This window comes from Lepisma saccharinum, unplaced genomic scaffold (genome assembly GCF_977018435.1).
Source record: "Lepisma saccharinum unplaced genomic scaffold, izLepSacc3.1 HAP1_SCAFFOLD_817, whole genome shotgun sequence".
Classification (NCBI taxonomy): Eukaryota; Metazoa; Arthropoda; class Insecta; order Zygentoma; family Lepismatidae; genus Lepisma; species Lepisma saccharinum.
The window spans coordinates 29638-50797 of NW_028143480.1; the positions used below are offsets into that span (position 1 = coordinate 29638).

The following is a 21160-nucleotide window of genomic DNA, read 5'->3' on the forward strand; positions in this document are numbered from 1 at the left end:
TTGCTGGTGAATGGATGGATCTAGAACACGAAGAACACACACCAAGAAAGAAAAGACTTATCAAACTGAACCAGAGACATACATTTCTCTTACGACGCAAAAGATCTGCAATTTCGAAATTAAATAAGAAACTAAGGGATTTCCGTTCGTCAAAAGAAGACATATTAAAGGAATTAGGAAGATATATTGGAGGATTTCCATTGACACTTTTCAGAATGCAGCTGTTACACAAAAAAGGGACGAAATGGAAGAGAGACGAAAAGCAGCTTGCACTGGGAATGTACAACAAAGCGCCAAATTTATATCAGTATTTATTGAACATAGGTTTCAATCTGCCCAGTATTTCTACAGTGAGAAAATGGATAAATTCAATAAACATAAAACCTGGTATATCTACAAGTATCCTGGATAAACTTAAATTGAAAGTGCAAAATATGCCAAAGGATGAGAGACAATGCTCAATCATAATGGACGAAATGACCATAAAAAAATGGTTGGACTACGATTCCAAAGATGATCTGATAGAGGGCTATCAGGATCTTGGGACATTGGGTCGCTCTGGGCAGATAGCAACTCATGCTCTAGTGTTTATGGCACGAGGACTCCTCTACAAATGGAAACTGCCGTTAGCCTACTTTTTATCGTGCGGGTCTGTTAAAGCCCAACAATTAACAATGATAATTACAGAGGTTATAGAAGAAGTATCCAAAACCGGACTAATAATAAGAACAATAATATGTGATCAAGGACCAACCAACAGGGCAGCCCTCACAAGACTTGGGTTATCTGATAACAACACTTCAATCTATGTAAACAGCAGAAAGATTTTTATTGTGTATGACATGCCTCATCTCATGAAAAGCGTCAGAAACAACTTAATAAGCAATGATTTCATTGTAGATGAAAAAGCAGTGTCGTGGAAAAGCATAAGAGAATTACATAATATGGAGAAATTAAATCTCACCAGAGCAGCCCCAAAACTTAGCAATCGCCATGTTTACCCCACAGCCTTTGAGAAAATGAACGTGAAGCTTGCTACACAAGTTTTTAGCCATTCCGTATCCTCTGCCATGATGACAGCTGTTTTCGTTGGAGAAATGAAGGAGCCATCTGCAATGAATACAGCGAATTACCTAAAAAAAATGAACGACATATTTGACACATGTAACACCCGCACGAAATTCAGTGCAAATCCGAAAAAATGTGCATTATCTTCCAAAAAACCAGAAATTGAGTTATTCTTAAGAGAATCTTTGGACTGGATTTCCAATTGGCAAATCGCTGGAAGCAAACCAATTCCTCCATGCTTCGTAGGTCTTAAAATAACTTTAACAAGCATACTCATGTTGTGGGAGGACATGAAAGCCGAAAACATTCCCTTTCTTCTAACTTCGCGATTGAACCAAGATCCTCTGGAAAATCTCTTCTCCGCTGTACGTGCACGGGGAGGATTTTGTAGCAACCCTTCAGCCCAAACATTTCGAAGAAGCCTGCAACAAGTGATGGCAATTGATGTAGTGATTCCATCGGAATCTTCTAATTGTGAAAATGACGACGATATTCAAGTCGTCTTAAACGCAGTAGGAATTGATGAACCAAAAGAACTTATAACAGTCAACTTGGAAGAGGAAGATAATGAATTACAAGTAAATGTAAGTTATCCAGACACGAGTGAACTTCATTTTCAGAGTGCTAATCTGCAATCCTGCAGTACTGTTTATGTTGCTGGTTATGTTGCTTCTGTAACCATAAAGAAGTTTGGGTGCAATTTATGTTCACATTACCTAAGAAAAGACAACAAGACGATGGAATCCAATCACGAATTGCTAATCTTTTGGAAGGCATTCAAAACCCATGAAGGAGCAGAATTGGGAAACCTTCATGCGCCTTCTGAGTCCTTACTAAGTGTTGTAAGAGCACAAAATGTTTCCTTCGATGCTAATTATCCTGCCATTCGGCATCTTACAAACATTGTAAACAAAATGACGAAAATTTTGGAAGAGGCAACAATTAAGACGAATGCATCATGGTTTACGGGGCCGTGCTCAGTTCATCGGAGGTTCATGCTACAAAAATTTATTTTGACTAAAATTAGGAATGACCTAAAATGGCTTTCGAGAGATATAAAACACGCACAGAAATGCAGCCCTGGAAAGAAGAAAAGGTCAGGAATAAAGGAAAACCAAAAACTGAAGAAACTGCGGCATGAATGAATGATGGACCGGCTACAATGTGCAGGAAAAATAACCCAGGTACGTTCAGAACTGATTATTTAAATTGTTCGTTTTCGTTTGTCCAGTTCTTCCTATAAGATATTGGTTAACCGTTTATAATTTTCCTATAACACTTCTCAGTTTACAATTTAATTAACTAAGGTGAAACTAAGCTAATTTCTCGTACTTAATGAAAACAATACACTATCTTTTTTGAACAGTTGCGGCAATTAGGAGGGCGAGGGGGCAGTTATCCTCCACTTTTTTGCCACTTTTGTCCCCGCACTATGCGAATCCTTATCTAAGAAGGGAAAGTAAACTGTTCTTGCCTCTCCAGTTTTGACACCTTGTCCCCTAGTTTTGGAACCGCATCGTCACCACAGATTTTGGGGGACTCCTGCTTGGATTAATATATTCATAACGAACTAAGTTCATAGAATTACAAAGAACATTGTGGTGTCTGATAACGAATGAAGAAGAAAACAACTTTAGTGTGATGACATAATCTAAATGCATTTACGCAAATGTATTACGTGTGTGACGCTTTAAAAATGTAGCAAAGTTTTTAATTTTGTCTCTGAAGCATATGGGCTACAGACAATAGTTATTTTTGTAGGTGAAATAATGAAAATTATAGTAGCTATGCATTTTTTTCAAAACATGTAAACCAGGGCCTTCCCTGTGGCGTATTGGTAACGTCGTTTCCTTATGATCAAGGAGTCCCGGATTCGATACTCGGTGGGTCTAGTCCAGATTAGCCTTACTGGGCATGAAGTGGACATAAAACACCAAATGAATCAAACATTTACACATTATTGCAATCAGGCACATATCTAGAAATATATTTCGGGGGGAACTCCGAACCAAGTGTCTCACAAGAATAATAATAATAATAATTTAAATAATTAAATTAAATTAATTATAATTAATAATAGCATTAATTCAAACATCCAAATTAGTTAATGTTATATTTTGACAAGATGAACAGGTAATCTGACAGTTTAAGGATACTGATATATTCATCAGGTATCTAGTTTACGTGTAACTAAGGTCGGCAACATTTGTACAAAGAAAAAAAACAACTGCCATGGCAAGGAAAGTAATGTAAAATAGATGAAGAATTGAATATTTGTTGAATATCAAAATACGATAAATTAATCTAGTTATCGAAAAGTAAAGTTCCTGTGAATTTTTATAAGTATTAATAGATCTTGCACAATTCTTCTTTGGAACTGTAATTCAAAGTCGTATGATTGCAATATAATCCTCGCCTTCCAATTAGTTCGGAGGAAATATATAACCCTCGATTAAGCAATAAGTATACTTTCATTATTTAATTTGAGTTATTTTATTATTTCATTATTTTCATTTTTTTACTTAGTAAGCCTTTCAGGGGTTCAGGACTCCCTGGACCCCTTCCGAAACACGTCCTTCTTCGAAATCAGAAAGAATAATTTTCAGGTAGAATAATTTTATTTTCATGGAGAAGGACTTCTTTTCGTGGAATTCTCCTTTTATGGATACTAATGTCTCAAATTTTATTCATTAGACGTTGTGAATAGTGTCTCTTGCAGGTGTGAGCTTTTGGGAATAACTGTTACCATAACAAGATGATCACGTTAAAAAGGTGGAATAAAAGAAACTCACATTTCGCATTTCATAGTCATAAGGTGGTTTGCATTTTCTCAAAGCGTCGAAATTAGATTGACCCTCAACATTAACGAAAAGTGAATCGAATATCGCTACAATTTCAAATAAAGCAATATGTGAAAGCATTTTTTTTAATGTTATTAAAATATTTTGCAACAAAATTCTTGCACTTGCGATCGGGAAAAAAACTGAACTTGTCTATATTAATTGTTACAACAGAAGATTGGTGCTATATAGTCTATATTTTCCCAAAGATTACTACCAAAGCTCACACACTGAAACAAACTAATATTACTCAATAAAGTTTCTAATTACTCAGTTCTTCTTATGTTGTTTGCTTTAAGAAACGCACTAGAAACAAAGATTTCTCACTCTTCTAGATCTGGTAAAAAGTAGCTTGCTCCTCCACTCAATTGAGCTTCTAAAGTTGCCTCACAGAATCTCGTTTGATTAGAAGATGGAAGAGCAGAAGGGTAATTTGTTTTCGTTACTTGTGAATGGTTCGATTTCAGGGCCGAAAATTGTTAAAAGTCCTTTTTTCTTTTCAGGTGATAGCTAAGAAGGTGATTTAAGAGATGGTCAACTGTCAAAATCTATAAATTCCATGAACCTGGATGTTCCACGCATATGTGTTTGTGGTGATAAGACAACGGTGAAAGAAGAGCCTAATTACTGTTGATTGACATAAAAACATCTTACCTTAACTGTCAAAAAAATGAGAAATGTATAACAATATAATTTTTACTTGCAATCATATGGAACATGTTAACTGATATGCCATTGTTATATAATCCATAATAGCTAAGTACAATTGTATATTTGTATCTATTTGCTTGTAGCACTTGTGCTTATAAGAGGTAACTTGATATTGTATATGTGAGAATCTATTATGTTTGGGCAATTAGTGGCACGTGTGTTAATTTTCAGTACAGTACAAGAAATGAATTTTCTGATGTTGAAATGGTAAACTTCTACCACTTCGGAAAATTTTGTATATTTTAAGGGCAAATAAAAATCTTAATATGTGAGTAAGTGCGTGTGTTTTAAACAATGATAAATAATAATACAGTCGAATGGCTATCTGAAAATTGTTATTCTATGACGTTGATTTCTGCAAAATATCGAGCTTAAATTTAATTGAAAAATATGGAAATAGAAATACCAATTTCATCTCAAAATTAATAATTCTTAGCATTGTTTGTGCGAGTATGCTGTGTGCACCAACAATTAGTAATAAGAAATCTTTCCAACAAAATTACTATAGGTTCGTCAAGTTCAAACATTGTAACACTAATGTATCTTATTTAATCACACACGCGAGCTACGGGCTACGGTTAGAAATAAAGTGAAAGAGCCCGTACTTCATCACTTACAAACATCATTTACTAATACCTTTTGAACCCAAATTAGAATGTTAATTGCTTCAACCTAAACACATTTTAAAGTAACGGGGGAAATGCAAAAAATGGCAGTTTTTTTAAAGTCCACTTTATTCTCTGGTAGGCTAATCGGGAGTGGACTTTGTTAATAGCTGGATTCGAGCCATTGATGGCAGTGGCTCCACTGGAAATCGAACCGAAATCCCTTGATTAAATGTTCACTCTATAAATAAAAAGGTACCTTGAAAGCTATCTCTGTAATAATTTAATGCATTAGTATGAAATACATATAAGGGAATTAATTTGGTAGTTTTTTTATGTATCAGATATTTATAATTGCCTTCCCGATGGTGCAGTGAATACATTTTCGCCTTTTAATCAAGGAGTCCCGGGTTCGATACCTGGTGGAGGAACATAGTGGTTCGGGTCGCACTTTAAACTGAAGGTCAGTGGCGTACTGGCCACCCCCGCAAGCAGTGTTCTCTCTCTGATGCTGAAATTTTGATTAATTCTAGTAATTCAACAGAAAATGTCGATTACATATATAAAAAAAACATTTACGAAACGTATGTAAGACAACAATGACGCAATTCAAACTCTTTGAGATGAACACTGACTGCAAGAATCCGATTTTTTTTTTGTGTCGGTAAAGTTAGAGCATGTTCGTTGTAACGTACAGGCTCCACAAATAACTTGACGACTCCGTGTTCAACATTATTACTTTTAGAACTGTAGGAAGTGAGCGAGTGGGTTCTCGGTAGAACTTAGTAATACATGGCTGCGATGATAAGCGGGCGACTTCACATGTAGGTCCCCCTTGCTAGCAGATGGTCATCAATAAGGGAGTTTGGGGAAGATTTCATCTCATTCATTTATACATTGTTTGTCGCAGCGCAGGCTTATAGAGTGTAAACGGCATAATTAGAATTATGATTAAGTAACAGTCAGTTGCTCAAATTTTGCCATTCTTGTAATTAGTTTTGCGTGTGTAATAACCACGTCTTATAGTTTTCGGTTAAATTATTATTTACTTGGTAAGTTTTATAGTGGTGTATCATTTCAATTTTTTCAGATGAAGGAGGTTGGAGAATATTTAAAGGTATATTTAGGTATTTAGAATGGAGCTTCGCACCAAATATTTCCAAGGGCTCCCAAGATTTTTCATATTCAAGTAAAAAGATTCTCACTTAATTCACACCTAACGCGTGTTACACGACATTTAATTTTTTGCTACCGCTCTCAAAATCTACCATGCACATGTACAATAATTTACGTCTGGATTGCCTCGCTGTTCTTACCAACAAAATATTTCACAATAGTTAGGCTTATTGTCGTCCGATTTCTAAAATTCAAACGTGCTGTAGTAAACAATAGGGTGGCGGACTGGTTATTGCGTATTCTTGTCGGCCTAGCCTTTGTCTTTATTAGCCGATTACAATGGACCAAGAACTTTCTTTACTTGATGCTCATTATTCACAGGAAAAAAATACATGTTCGGTGAACATTGTTGCAGCAGAAGATACAAAACAAACTTTTTTCTCTTTTAATTCATAGTTGCCCTCATATTTTATTTTCAAAAATTCGTGATTACTTTCAAGGCATTCACTCTTAAATATACGGAATGCTGTGCTGTATGGGAATAATAATTCAAATGATTATTATTATTATTGTCGCAGATAATAATAAACTTGCCATTTTTACCACATAATTTTCCATTATCTTTTAAAAACTCAAGAGGGGGTTTAACGTCGGTACCCTCCCCTTGCGTACGCCACTGATGTTAATATTTCTATGCAGGGGTCCCGGGTTCGAATCCTGGCGTGGGCATGGATGTTTGTAAGTGTCCATTCATCAATTTCATCATATCATCACTCATCCTCATCTTCGCAAATTTAGCCAAAACTGGCACAAGAAGCGAAGTAAAATAAAGCAATTCAATCAATCAATCAATCATTAATATTTCTATGCGCCACAGATCTTGTATCCCCTGTACGTGCTTCCACGTGAACAGTTCACACGATATCACAGGAAGGCAAGTTCTTGGAGCTTCGACGATGACGTCACAGAATTTTCAGACCGCGAGGGTTAACAAAAGCCTTAGCGCCTTAGCCTTGCAAAAATGTGCTTTCTCAAGGTGAGAACAGGACGGAACTAGCCTGCGGGGAGAAGGGACGACTTCTTGCGAAGCATAGAGGAACCCCATGGGACCAGTCGTCCTTGAGCGAGGGAAAGTTGGGGGAGAGACGAATCCATTGACCATAGTGATGTCGTGCGTCAACGATTTCTTTAAAAACAACCCCCAAACTCCGTGCTGTCTTTTTCCGGCGTGATGTAGGCTTTGTCTTGGTTGGGAGGGACGCATTCAATGGTGTGCCCAGGCAGTGGCGCAGGAACGTTTTTCATTTGGGGGGGGGGTACAAAATTCAGCCTCCCATATATATTGTATAAACACACATGCTTCAGCACTTAGAAATACATTTCGGGGGTCCAACCAAGTGTTGCAATAATAATAATAATAATAATAATAATAATAATAATAATAATAATAATAATAATAATAATAAATAATTATAATTATTAGATTTAATTAAATTAAAATATTAATTAAATATGTAAGTTAATTAATATTGTATTGTTGTTATTACATGAATAGGTAAGAGATAGTAAAATAATAGAGATATAAAAGCATATATTCATTATCTAAGTTACATGTAGTTAAGATCGCCAAGATTTGTATAAAAAACAACTGCCCTGGCAAGGAATTTAATGTCAAATAGAAAAATAATTGAATATTTATTGAATAACAAACAGGGAGTTAGATCCAATTAACGAAAAGTAAAGTTTCTGATTAATATTTTATGGATATTATCATTAGTTGTGTGCATAAATCTTTTGGAACCCTTCAAAGCCGTATGAGCCAAATTCCTTGCCTTCCAATAAGTTCAGCGGAAATAACCACCGATTATATAACAAATGCTAAACAATTATATTTTGATTATTTACTTTTACTTCTTGGTAAGTCTTTCGGGGGAGTGTCCGGACCCCTCCTAAATATGTCTTTGATACTTAGGTATAATGTGAAGGCATGGGAAATATTCTATTTTAGAACAGCACACACGAATGTCCTGTTATTTAATGCAAAATTTGCATAACTATTTTTTCTTTGTTTTTCTTAGAATTTTTTTTTTAAACAGATTTTAAAACCAGATAACAATTCTGAAACATATAAAGCTCTGGACTTCGTTCTGGCCTTATTTGAATTTAACGGAACGGAAAATCAGGAGTTCGAAATGTGAAAATTGCGAACAAAGATACGTCTATTCATTTTAATGCAGGTTGAGAATAAAGGGGGTGAGGAGGATCTTGAGCCACCCCAACCAGGAATAATCAGCTCCCACCCACTGAATATAGAAACCACATTATGAATATATCATACCTATAGAGTTCCACTTCAGTTCAGTTCATTCTAATTTTAAATTCCCATAGCTAGGCATAAAAATATCTTTAAAGAATTTATGGCATATGTGTACCACATCCAATGTCTTTTAGAAGCCATGTATTTGGTATTTACTCAGACATCTGTAGGGCGTTGTATTAAAAAAAGAAATAAACTGAGTTGAGATGGTTCCCGACCAACTCGTAAGAAGTCTAACTTTAAAATATTGTGAAACATTTGACAAAGTATTTATTTGTTATATAATTAGCTGTACCTAATGACACTCTTCAAGCACTGAAAGTACTATCATTACATATGCAAAACCGAAATCCTTCAGATGTCAGAGGAAGCAAGGACAATCATACGCTCAAAATGTTTTTGTTTTTTTAGTTTAAATCTTTGGTGGACGATATGAAGAACCGCCCAAGGTCTCTTTTCGTATGTAGTGGTAGTATTAAATGCAGATACATGCGTGTTTTAGGGTGACATGTCAATTTCTCGTTTATGTGAAAAGGTAAACTTTAATGTAAGCAAAAGCATGTGCGCGTCAGAGTTAAAGATTTTCGCATCTACAAGGAAAATCCAAAACATTCCCACCTCTCCAGCCTCCGTGGCGGAGGGGTTGGCATAGCGCGCTTTGACGCCAGAGGTAGGGCATGTGAGTGTTCATCAATTCCATGATATCATCGCCCATCCTAATCTATGCGATTAGCGAAAAGTGGCAGAAATGCGAAGTAAAATAAACCAAATAAATCAATCAAACATTCTCATCTCACTCAAAGACCTTGCGAATCAAATCCAAAATCTACCAATAGAACCTGCAGTGCGTTTCATTTATCTCGTGCATTCATCTGACTAATGTAATTTTCGTACAGATTGACTTTAGGGTTTAACTTAAAATGGCGTTGTGTTTGTGTGGCATTTGATACCAAAATTAGATTTTAAGCAATTAATGTCCAATTATAAGTATATCTAATACATAGGTAAAAATAATTCCCCCCTCTGATAATATCGCAAATTGCACCTTGTTTGAATGTCTGGGAAAAATTTCATTTTACCTAGGAATGATATCGCGATGAAATGAGTAGAAAATTGTCACAGCCTCATCTCGTCTCCTGTGTGGCGAGGTCCTTCTTGTTCTTGTTTGTGTTAATTTTTATTTCGGTTTCCACTCGGAAGTCATTAAAACTTATTCTAGATTCACTTCATGCTCAGATAGGCTAATCGGGACTCTATTTTCAAAATCTCTTAATATATAGGTTTAAGTATAGTTTCCGAACACCCTCTTTCAAAGTTATCAAAAATATGGGTGAGTTACAGCAGTACATTGTACCCCCCAAGTTGGTCTGTAGTGTCTCGTCTCGTTCGTGTAAGTATTTCGTTTTGGAAAATTCCATTTTAAATATTCAAAAGAAAATGGATCAGTCATATACCCTTCTGATGAAGATTTGTATCTTATCTTCGAAGATTTCTTTAGAAAATGTGCATTCGTCTGCAGCGTGATTTTCTGAGAGCAAATCTGATTCCATCGTTCTATACACATTTTAAACAATTTTCATCTCCTTAAAGAGGTTCCCAAGAACTTAGGTCAATGAACTAACTAGTAGCAACCACAATGTATAGTGGAACCATAAGGAAAACAACCTGCGCACACCCGCGACTCCTGTACACCGTACTCCTGCGAGGAGGGGCGGGGGAGAGTGGACCATGCTTACTTATGGCCCGAGCTGAACGGAAGAAGGGAAAGCGGGGACTTTTCGTCCAGGGTTTTTTCCTTGTGGTCGCTCCATAGTAGAATAAGTTTAGAATGGTTTGAATTTCTGTGTTAAGGAAGATAACGTTTATTTGTTATAAACAATATACACTTTTTTATTGGGCGAACTGAAAATAGGTTCTTTTAACATGGGGGGTACAAGGGGTACAACTCGATTTACGGATTTAGGGGGTACAGTACCCCCCTTCAAAAATTTAGGGGGTACAATGTACCCCTGTACCCCCCCGTTCCTGCGCCACTGTGCCCAGGGTTTTCGAAAGGTGTTTCATCTTATTTTTTTAGTAGTTCTGCACTATATTTTGACATCCACCAACACCTAGCCCCCTTCCCCATTGGGCAGCGTCTGGAGCTGGACGCATCTCCTTCGGTCGTGGCAGGTGGTCACCCACCCAGAATCGTGAGGAAATTGAACGAACGAGTAGTGTAACCTGGTCATTAAAACCTACGATAATGACTGGGGTTGGTCGTGCTGACCACACGTCACCCCTTCTACGTAGTACACCCAATTGCCAACCTCACTTTCACGTAATATACCCTGGACTGAAGACTAACGAGGCTGTGGCGACTGGCCCCATGGCCAGTATAATTTTGTTTGTGTTGTCCTGTGTTTTGTCCTTATTTGTGCTGAGTGTTCCTTGCAGTCTCGGCTTTTAACGAAAGTCAGAACATTTTAATATTTTATGATTTTAATTAAGCAACGTTAGAGTTGTTATGTGAAACGGTAAGGGGCTGGACCCCGTATAATGTGACGGGTGCAAAATAGCCTTGTTGCTGACGCACCCAAAATTTTAAAATAAAAAAAATAAAAAATCTTGATTGTTTTGGACAAATAACACTATCTGTTAAAAGTACTTCAGGCAATATTTTGGCAAAAGACCTAGCAACGATTCTGCTGTGAAGTGGATTCTCCTGTTTACAATTACAGGGTCCGGCAACCACTCGGCCACAGGGTCCGGCACTTGAAACCATGGGGTTTAGCCTAAGACATTCATTAAGCCTGAGACATTGACTGGCTGGACCTACATCAGTTGCAGAAAAGCCCGATGTTGGAGAAAGAAATCAAAGTATTTTTGTCCTTCTGCTCAGTGGTGGCGAAAAGGGACCAGATCTTGCGGTGCGGGTGGAACGCTAAATGCTACCTTATATGGTTGGTTTCGTATTGCAGTCATTGAGGAATCTTGGTTTCATAATGTAAAGAATAGTGGCGTGCCCATGATTTATTACGTGAGGCCCGTATCCAGGATTTTTTAGGAGGTGGGCCAAGCCCGAAACTATGTATATTATAGGTATAGTCATGTAATACCTCAATTATTAAATAATTAAATATTTATAAAGAAATTAATTTCGTACATTTATTCATGTAAATCAGTAATATTATTTCTTTAGCAACTGGTTTAAAATGTCAAGAAATCAAATGATAGGTTAAATGTTTTTAATAAGAATTAGATTTTATTTAACTATTGCTTTCTATTAATAATAATATAACAGAAAACAGCGGGGATGGGACTCGATGAGCTGACCACGCATCAGCGAATGAACAGAAGAACGCTCTGGCAGCCATAGCCCAAGCAGGACTGTTGATTGAGTTTGAGTAACTCCACTTTATACACAGGTAGGCTAATCGGGACTGGACCTACAGTTTAAAGATATATCCGAACCACTATGTTACTCCACCGGGTACAGGGCTGTTGCGTCGCGAAGTTTAGTTTAGTTTTAAAGTTACGTTTAAGCGACGTATGCAGAATACAACATAACTGAACTCTCTCAACTCGTAGGCAAAATCAAGGAGAACAACTTTTCCTGTAATGTTTTCTTTGTGAGTTGTTTTGATACGACAGCGAGGTATTATTTAATAACTGACACTATAATAATCAATGATGAGAATACTTCTTGTCTCGTAATAAATACAGCTATAGCAGGAAACAACTTCATAAAAATGATTACCAATTATTTCACAGTTTTGCCTTTGCAGAAAATGCTCATTCATTTAATTATCACTTCTAGTGTTTTGTTTAAGTCAGTGTGTCCATTCATGAATTTCATCATGTCATCACTCATCTCCATCTTCGCAAATTAGCCAAAAGTGGCACAAAAAGCGAAGAAAAATAAAGCAAATCAAAATCAAAAATGAAATCAATCAGTAGGTAGGGGGTGGGGGAGACTGGGGTGAGTTTCCAAATTGTGTCCTTTTCCTACCAGACGAGAATGGGCAACATTGCAGATTTCTGTGAATATGCGTCAAAACACTGGGTAAAAAATTGAGTAGTAATCGTTATTTTTTTCTTTAGTTTGGAACAGGGTGTGAAATCACTGCAGATTGGTGTGGGGGGGGGAAGGAGCAGACAGACAAACAGACACACACACACAATATACTATATAATGTCATTAAATGTGTGTCAATTATTAAGTAATCAAATTATATTATAAAAGATACTGTCTTTCATTCAAAATGTAATTGCAAATTGACGAACAATGATTTGCGTAAGGGAGGAAGGACAAAAATTAAGAGATATTAAGAAGATAATAGTTTCCTGTATAAAATTCACATATAAATGCTATTACGTGTCTTATTAATATATCTATATACTTCGTGGTTGCTAACGAAAGACGATGAGAAATGGAGAAGAAGTAACAAGTCGATCTAATTTCTGTGTTCTGGAGATAGCTGGGTTCAGTGTTCTTAGAGATGAGAGTCTTTGTTGTCAGTTCTTTTTGTATGTTCTCGATATTATTCCAGTCATGTATATTCGAATCTCAAACTAATTGGGGGAAATTTCAGGACAAGATCGTTGGTGGGGGAAATTCCCCTCCCCCCCGTCCTCCCGGATTTTGAACCCTGGTTTGGAACATTTATGCTGTTCATTAGATCACATTTTTGCAATCTGTAATTTTAAGGCATTTCAAAGGTAAGTTGACAAGTATTGTCAACCGACCCTGAACATATAGTCAACTCACTCCACATACAGGTTGAATTGACAATTGACACTCTTCAAGAAAATAAAATAAATAACATAAAATAAAAAAAGCAATAATTTTACACGTTTTTAGGAGTATGGTGAATTAAAAATTTATAGTGGTCGAGGAAACTACAAGTATTGCTCATAGGATTTCATCAATAGTAGGTATATCGTAATTTTTAAAAGCTGCAAAAATTTAAACATAAAAACATGGTCAACTACGTTTTGATGTTGCTCTTAAAGTAGGGTTACCGTAATATTTTGACCCAAGAACGAGACATTCCAAGGCGGTCACTTTACCCCCTCCTGAAAAATTGGTTAGGACTAATTATAAAATTATTGTCATTAATTGTCATTAACGTATCATTATAATTATAATTTATTATAGTAGCCGCGGTAGCTCAGTCGGTATTCGCGGAGTGGTTAGCATAGCACGCTACGAAGCCATGGGTGCCAGGTTCGAATCCCGGCTAGGACTTGCATGTTTGAGAGAAACCGAGAATTAAGGGAAAAACTGATATGTATGAATGTTGAGAAAAAGTGTGTGAATGACGAGGGAGACTACCGAATAGGGGTATTCCTTTATTATATACGCGTATAAAAAAGTCCGTATGGCGTCTGACTACCATGCGAGAGGCCCGGGGTCGATCCCCGGTGGGGGATAACCGGGACTTTTTCCACCTGTTCATGAGGCTCCGGCGATCACCCAGCGTTGTATAGAGTGGAAACCTGGAGGAAACTCTGGGGGGTAAAGGCGGCCAGGGGTGTGGTGCTGATCACATCACTCCAAGCTTCGGCCGAGATCAAGAAAGTGTGGGGCCCTAATTCCACACCCCCTATACGCATTCATGGCATGGTGCAAAGCACAGGGGAGCACTTTACCTTTTTTATTATTTATTATAGTATGTATCACATAAATGATACATCATGAACAATATATATGTAAAATATGAGCTCTCGTTGTCTAGAGCTATTAATTTTTATAATCCCGGTTTGACTACATAGTGTTTCTGGACTCTTCTGATCAACCTTTGATGTTAGTCCTACGCTGAAGTAGACGAGTGCCAGAAGTATTTGCAGAACTCCCTGAAAAAGTTGCATCACTTATCAATATCTAACACGAAACGCGGGATTTGTGTTTTGAATTTCTGTCAAGACACAGGAACTTGGTTTTCAAGCTAACTCCTTGACTTTTATAAAACGGGATAAATAGTGTCTTTTTTTTTTTATCGACGGGACAACTGGGACACGCATATGAAACGGGACTGTTCCGGTCAAAACGAGACGAATGGTCACCCTATCTTAAAGAAATAATTTTATTTCGAGCAAAGTGAGACAAAAATTATGTGAATCACGTTATTCATTTCATTTTCATTTCTTGTGCGGCGGAGGCGAGTAAAGATTGTTGCAGTCAATAAATGATTGTTCCGCCGGTGAAAGAGGTGGCCGCCACCAGTTTGTACTTCAGTTATGAGTCATCGTCATTTTTTCCTTTTGCTCAGTGCTGCTGAGGGCCTTCATCATTTGGAATTCCAGTGCAAATTACTTGGTTAGGAGAATGAAGTTTCCCGCAGACGGGGAAGGGGCATTTTGCCACATTTTACAACTATGCCAGAGTGTCAACAATTTTCGAGTCATTCTTCTTTGAGACAGTAGTGTGTGCGAATGCGTAGAATCGGAATTATATGAAGAAATTAAATATCTAGGGAACGAAGGACATTTCGTAAATTTGAATCGGGATTCCGAAAGGCTAGAAGAAAAGGAAAAAAGATATATGTTTTAAAAAGTCAGAAGGGTGTCTTCAAAAAACTGTTACTACCTTTAATAACGTTTCAGACTTCGCCACGACTGATAAATTAAAATAATGGCGATGCACTTTAAACCATGGTTGATTTGATTCATTTTTTTTTTTTTTAAATTTTACTTCGCGTTTTGTGCCTCTTGGCTAATTTACGAAGATGGGGATGAGGGATAAAATTATGAAATTGATGAATGGACATTTACAAACAACCATGCCCGAGCGGGATTCGGACGCGGGACCCTTGGCGTCGCAGCGCGATGTGCTATTCGTTTTCTTTTTTTAAAAAAAAGGAATGCCCCTAATCGGCAGTATCCCCCGTCATTCACACATTTTTCACAATCTTTTACACATGTCAAGTTTCACTGTATTCACATTGGTTCTCATTATTCGGACAAACACAAACATCCAAACCTGAGCGGGATTCGAACTCGGGACCCCTAGCATTGCAGCGCGATGAGATAACCACTTTTTTTTTTTTTGAAGGAATATCCCTAAGCGGTAGTTTTCGCTGTTTTTCACTTTTATTCACTGTGTTTCATTTCTCATTTTAGCTCAATTTTCATTTCTTATTATCTGGACGGACACAAATACCCATGCCTTACCCGGGACTCGAACCCTGAACCCCTGGCGTTGCAGCGCGCTCTGCTAACCACTCGGCCACAGGGTCTGCCAACCACTCGGCCACTGGGTCCGGCACTTGAAACCATGGGGCTTAGTGTTAGCGATATGGTCGAAGTCTTACTTTAAATTAATTGATTGATTTGGTGTTTTAAGTCCATTTTATGCAATGTAAGGCTAATCGGGACAGGACCTACAGTTTAAAGTGGTATCCGAACCACTATGTGCCTCCACCGGGTATCGAACCCCGAACACCTTGATTACAAGGCGACGTTACCACTGCGCCATCGGGGAGGCCTCTTTCAAGTAAATCTGAAGAATTTATTGGTATGTTTGTTATTCTGATTTAATGATACACGATATAGAAAAAACACACACTGTACTCGTTATTTCAACAAGCGAAAATTACATATTTTTTGAGAACTGAATTTGAAAATTCAGGCGCCAGTTGAAAATGTCTACATTTTACATTCCCAATTTCGCCTTCAAATAAACACTCAAAGAATCTGTTAACAATTGCATAGGAAAGGCAACCTTACTTTCGAGTAAAAGATTCCGAAGAACTTTGCGGTGGCGGAAACGCAGGCATCACCCATCCCATCTCTTCACCCCACCCCTAACAGCGGTGCTTGGAAGGGAACCAGCGAAAAAGCCCTTGCCATTGTTAACAGCCTTGCTGGGATACAAGAGATCTGACCAATAAGGACGTTTGAAACCCACGTGACTGTCACCGAAAGAGCTCTCCCCCCAATTTGTGCTGGAAACAGCAAAAGAAGACGGCCGCGCCATCTACTGGCCACCGATGGAAATGCAATTTCAAAGCGCAGCGAGGTTTAAATGTAGCTTCCACCTCTACTCCTTAACTCCTCTATGGTAGGACGGAATGTGAAGAGAAGAGGCCCCAGCAAATGTGCCTCACTCCGTGGAAAGTTCGTATACTGACTGGACAGGGTTAGAATCTTTTTGTAATTATCATAAATGAAAATTCCAAACTTTTCCATTGCATTACATATGTTTCGACGAAATAAGTAAATACACATTTAAAAGAGTAATGGCGTGGGTAGGCCCGGCCTCCTGGCCTCATAGGACGCTTCGCCACTGCTTACAAATGGTTCTATGATAAACTCCCTATTCGACCCTGGTTTCATCATCTAAAAATGCCTCGTGAGGTGATCACCTGTATCCTACGCCTTAGAACGGGACACGTGACCACAAACGAACATCTGGCACGAATACATCAAACTCCTTCCCCCAATTGCACATGCGGAGAACATAAACAAACCCCCACCCACTTATTCTTCCAATGCCCGCTATGGAACACACAACGACAGGCACTCCTTCACAGACTCCTTCGACAAAAGGTTGCTTTCCCCTTCTCCTTGCCCACTCTACTTTCATCTCCTTCCCCCTCTATAATGTGGATTCTCTATGGATTTGCCCGACAGTGCGACCTCCGCTTTTGATTCCATCCCTCATCAATACTGTATTATAGTGACAGTGAAGTGAAGTGTGAACCAATATAGTGCAGTTTATATTAGTGCGCGAACTTCTAGCCCTCAATGTTCTCAGACCGTTGCCCAAGACTGCTACCATTCCAGCGGTGAGGGTCATGAAGAAGAAGAAGAAGAAGTTTCATTGAACAATCGTCTTTGTAAAGGCAGAGGTAAGTGTATTAATATTTACTTTTTTAACAGTAGTCTTTTTTACGACGAAAATACAGAATTCACAACATGAAATAAATTAGTACCAAAAGGATGTTACTTTTATTGTGAAATTAAAGTAGGGTGTGTGAACATACATATATTAAATATATATATACACACACACACACACAACAGAATTATTTACGTACCGTGTAATTTATTCCTATTTCTACGTGCAACGCAATCAAGGATGTAGAGTTTGTTATCATTCTGCCGAGCGTGGCTGACTATCGCGGGACCGTTTACCCACTGTACCACTCGAGAATTACGTAGAATTTTTTTTAATCGACAGATTTCAATGTTTTATGTAATGCAAAAGTGGTTCCAGCTTTAGGAAAGCTCAAATAACGGATATATTTGATACCATAGAATGGCACACGTAAGATAAAATCTTCAATTTCTAAGTATTTTCGTCACTTTTTGTTGGTAAGCATTGTTTGTATGTACAGTAAAATAGCGAAAGAACATGCCGAAAATGACTATCAGTACCAAACCTAACAATCCTAACCTAACTACGTAAAATTATAGCTGCTTTTGTGGAAAGTCGTTTTGGGTGCTATATTCACTTGTGTGAAGTCTTCGGGCTGTTCTGCTTCACAGTAAAGTAACATGCTAAGGAAACAAACGTACTTTGCTTCACAATAACACATTTCCGAAAGCTAAAATCAACTGAAAACGTTCATAAACAAGAAAATCTTCATAAACAATGCAAGATATTTCACTTTCTTTTGGGGTACAGAGGGACAAGTGAACATTTGGTCTCACTGCAGAACATGGGCTGCTTTTTTCCTCTAAATAGACAAACAAAATTTATATCCCCTGAAAGTACGTACCTTCTACTTCCATTTTCCGGTGTTCCTTTTACGATTACTATTATATTATTGCGCGTAAAAAATGTTTTTCCTGTTACTAAAAGCAATGCATTTCTCCATTTGTTCGCGTCCATATTGTTTACGCGCTCAAGTGTTGTGCGATAAGTGAGACCCTTCGTTTCGCGGCATTCGAGTTGATTTGTCGCTCCGGATTCCACCCACAGACGCACAGTTTCTTTCATTATTTCAGACGAGGAATGCTTACAAGGTTAGGTTAGGCCTGTTAGGTTGGGTTCCAATAGCATAAATACAATGAAAAATGTTTTTCCTGCTACTAAAAGCAATGCATTTCTCCATTCGTTCGCGTCCATATTGTTTACGCACAGTTTCTTTCATTATTTCTTCGAGGAATGCCTACAAGGTTAGGTTAGGCCTGTTAGGTTAGGTTTCATTAGCATAAATACAATGACTAATTATTATTTAGGCTAAGTGAACTAAACCTAGCTACCTAACAACATAGGCATTTTTTACTTTCGCTAGATTTGTGCAGGAATATGCCTTTTCCTTCGTTGCTACGATTTCAATACCGCCCAACCTGGACACGTTTTTCTGGTTTTTTTAAAGACAATTTTTTTTCCGCACCTTAAAACTTACTTTCCCAGATTACTAACTACAAAACGTTACCAAAAAATTATGAATCGCGTTCCTCCTAAGCAGCCCATATTCTGCAGTCTTACCGAACATTTCCAGCACGCACAAATAAAATAACGTGGAAGAATACTGGAAAGTGTTCCGTTGTGGACTGCTGTTGCTGCTAATGTCACTTGACGTTGTTATGAATAATTATTACAGACCAAAATGCTTTCATTGTTAGGTTAGGCAGCTCAAATTTGAAGCATTAAAATTCTTCCGTAAATACTTTACAATGCCCGCAATGTAGGTGTGAAGGGGTATTACATTCCTAAATGCATTTGTTAGGTTAGGCAGGCCAGGTTTAGGGCTGTTGTGATAGCAATTCCATATGCTATTCTCATCACCTGTTGAAGAAGCTGTGGCCTAAATATACACCTTTTGCATTTACATTATACCTCCCCCCCCTAATTTTGCACAAAACTTACCCTATTGTTTGGAAAAGAAAATTTTCTATCTTTCGTGTGTATAGTGAAGAGGTGTAGAATACCTTGTACCATATAAGTTGTTACGTTCCCAGCCTCTATCTAAAAATATTCACGTTTCAACTAATTCATTCTGCGATATAGTTACAATGTGTAAATTGATGGCAGCACCATTGTCATGCAGTTTTTTGAATTTTACACACTGGCTAGATGAGTAGGTAGCAACAGCTATGCCTGCTTCGAGATATGTGCTGACATGTAACAAAAACCTTTTTTGCCCTTTTGTAGGCATAAACCTGAGCTGCCTAACCTACTCATGTGTGCATCCTATTTATAGCAGGAATAAATATGTGAATAGTATAGGTAAGTCAAGTTTAGGTTATTTCACCTATTGGATGCATACGTCAGTAGGTTAGGCAGGTCAGGTTTATGCATACTGTATAAATGGCCCAAATATATTTTTTGTTACATGTTCGCACATGTCTCCAAGCTGTTTTCCCCAACTCTATTTTTGATTACATTGCTTGCAAACATATAATTGTCACATTCTTGCAAACTTATGCAATCAGACTTTGTTTTAAAATATGGATGGGATCTACAACATGCACGAAGTAAAATTGTAAATTATTTTTGAATCTCAATTCTTGTTACTTCAGCTCCTTTGGTGGCAATAATAAAATTAGCCGTTGATAACACAAAATGTACATGACACTCTTAATCAAAATTCTGTTTACATTTAAGTATACAATTATAGACAAAACAGACATGGTACTGGCTACCATAGCCCTCTGAAAGATACAGCATGCCATGACTTGCAGTAGTGTCACAGTGCTGTGACTGGTTACATGTATATTATTACAGGGTATGACTGAAGATGACCGGACCCCTCTCAGATTTTCTTCATATTTGGCATACTTACTAATTGGGGCCTGCTAATGATGAATCTGAAGTTAAAATTTGTCGGAAACGTCTAGAAATTGCAAAATATTTGCGAACCATTGACGCTAGCCCAACGAACCATTGACGTGTGGTTAGGTTAGGCAAACATAGTTAAAATTTCATGTCGTAGTAGTATCAGGAATATATATATATTTGCTTGTGCAACAAAAAATTTTGCGAAAATAGACTGTTTCCATTCCGAAAACTAACTCCTTATTTTCACTTATTTTGCAATTTCTAGACATTTCCGACAACTTTTAACTTCAGATTCGTGATTATGAGGCCTCAATTAGTGAGTATGCCAAATATGAAGAAAATTGGAGAAGGGTCCGGTCATCTTCAGTCGTTCCTATTACAGTGACCAACTGTGCCAGGTGATGAAGCTAATGCTTTTATTATTATTATTATTATTGAATCTGGTCTCATTATTCATTGTAATATGAGGAATGTTTGTTACGAGATACACACTAATTCATAAGAGATTGTGTTGTATTATTAGTTTCCATGCCTCTTGTTAGGTTAGGCAGTTATGTGCATGGGTTAAGTAAGCACCACTCTAAAAATTTGGAATGACCATATCACTAGATATTTAGTCAGCTTTTCCAATATTTTCACCATTAATCGAAACTTAATTTCTAATTTTATTTATTATTTACTTGCACCAGTCGTTAAGTTACTCAGTTAGGTGTATCACTTGTAAGCAGAGAATGCATGTTTTCCTTTCATTGTATCTGGCAGTACTGTTTTTAAATTTTGTGATCTA

General features: G+C 37.5%; 1 protein-coding gene across 1 annotated transcript; it reads left to right on the plus strand.

The window, feature by feature from the left end:
* Nucleotides 1-757: 757 nt before the first annotated feature.
* LOC145983336 (uncharacterized) lies at nt 758-4891 on the plus strand. Its single transcript, XM_083116477.1, has 2 exons — nt 758-2252; nt 4412-4891. The coding sequence occupies exon 1, from the start codon at nt 843-845 to the stop codon at nt 2211-2213; it is 1371 nt and encodes a 456-aa protein (XP_082972603.1). The 5' UTR covers nt 758-842; the 3' UTR covers nt 2214-2252; nt 4412-4891.
* Nucleotides 4892-21160: the final 16269 nt, after the last annotated feature.

What these genes read in the sequence shown, in the direction of transcription:
- LOC145983336 (XM_083116477.1), top strand. Translation starts at nt 843, where the DNA reads ATGCCTCATCTCATGAAAAGCGTCAGAAACAACTTAATAAGCAATGAT.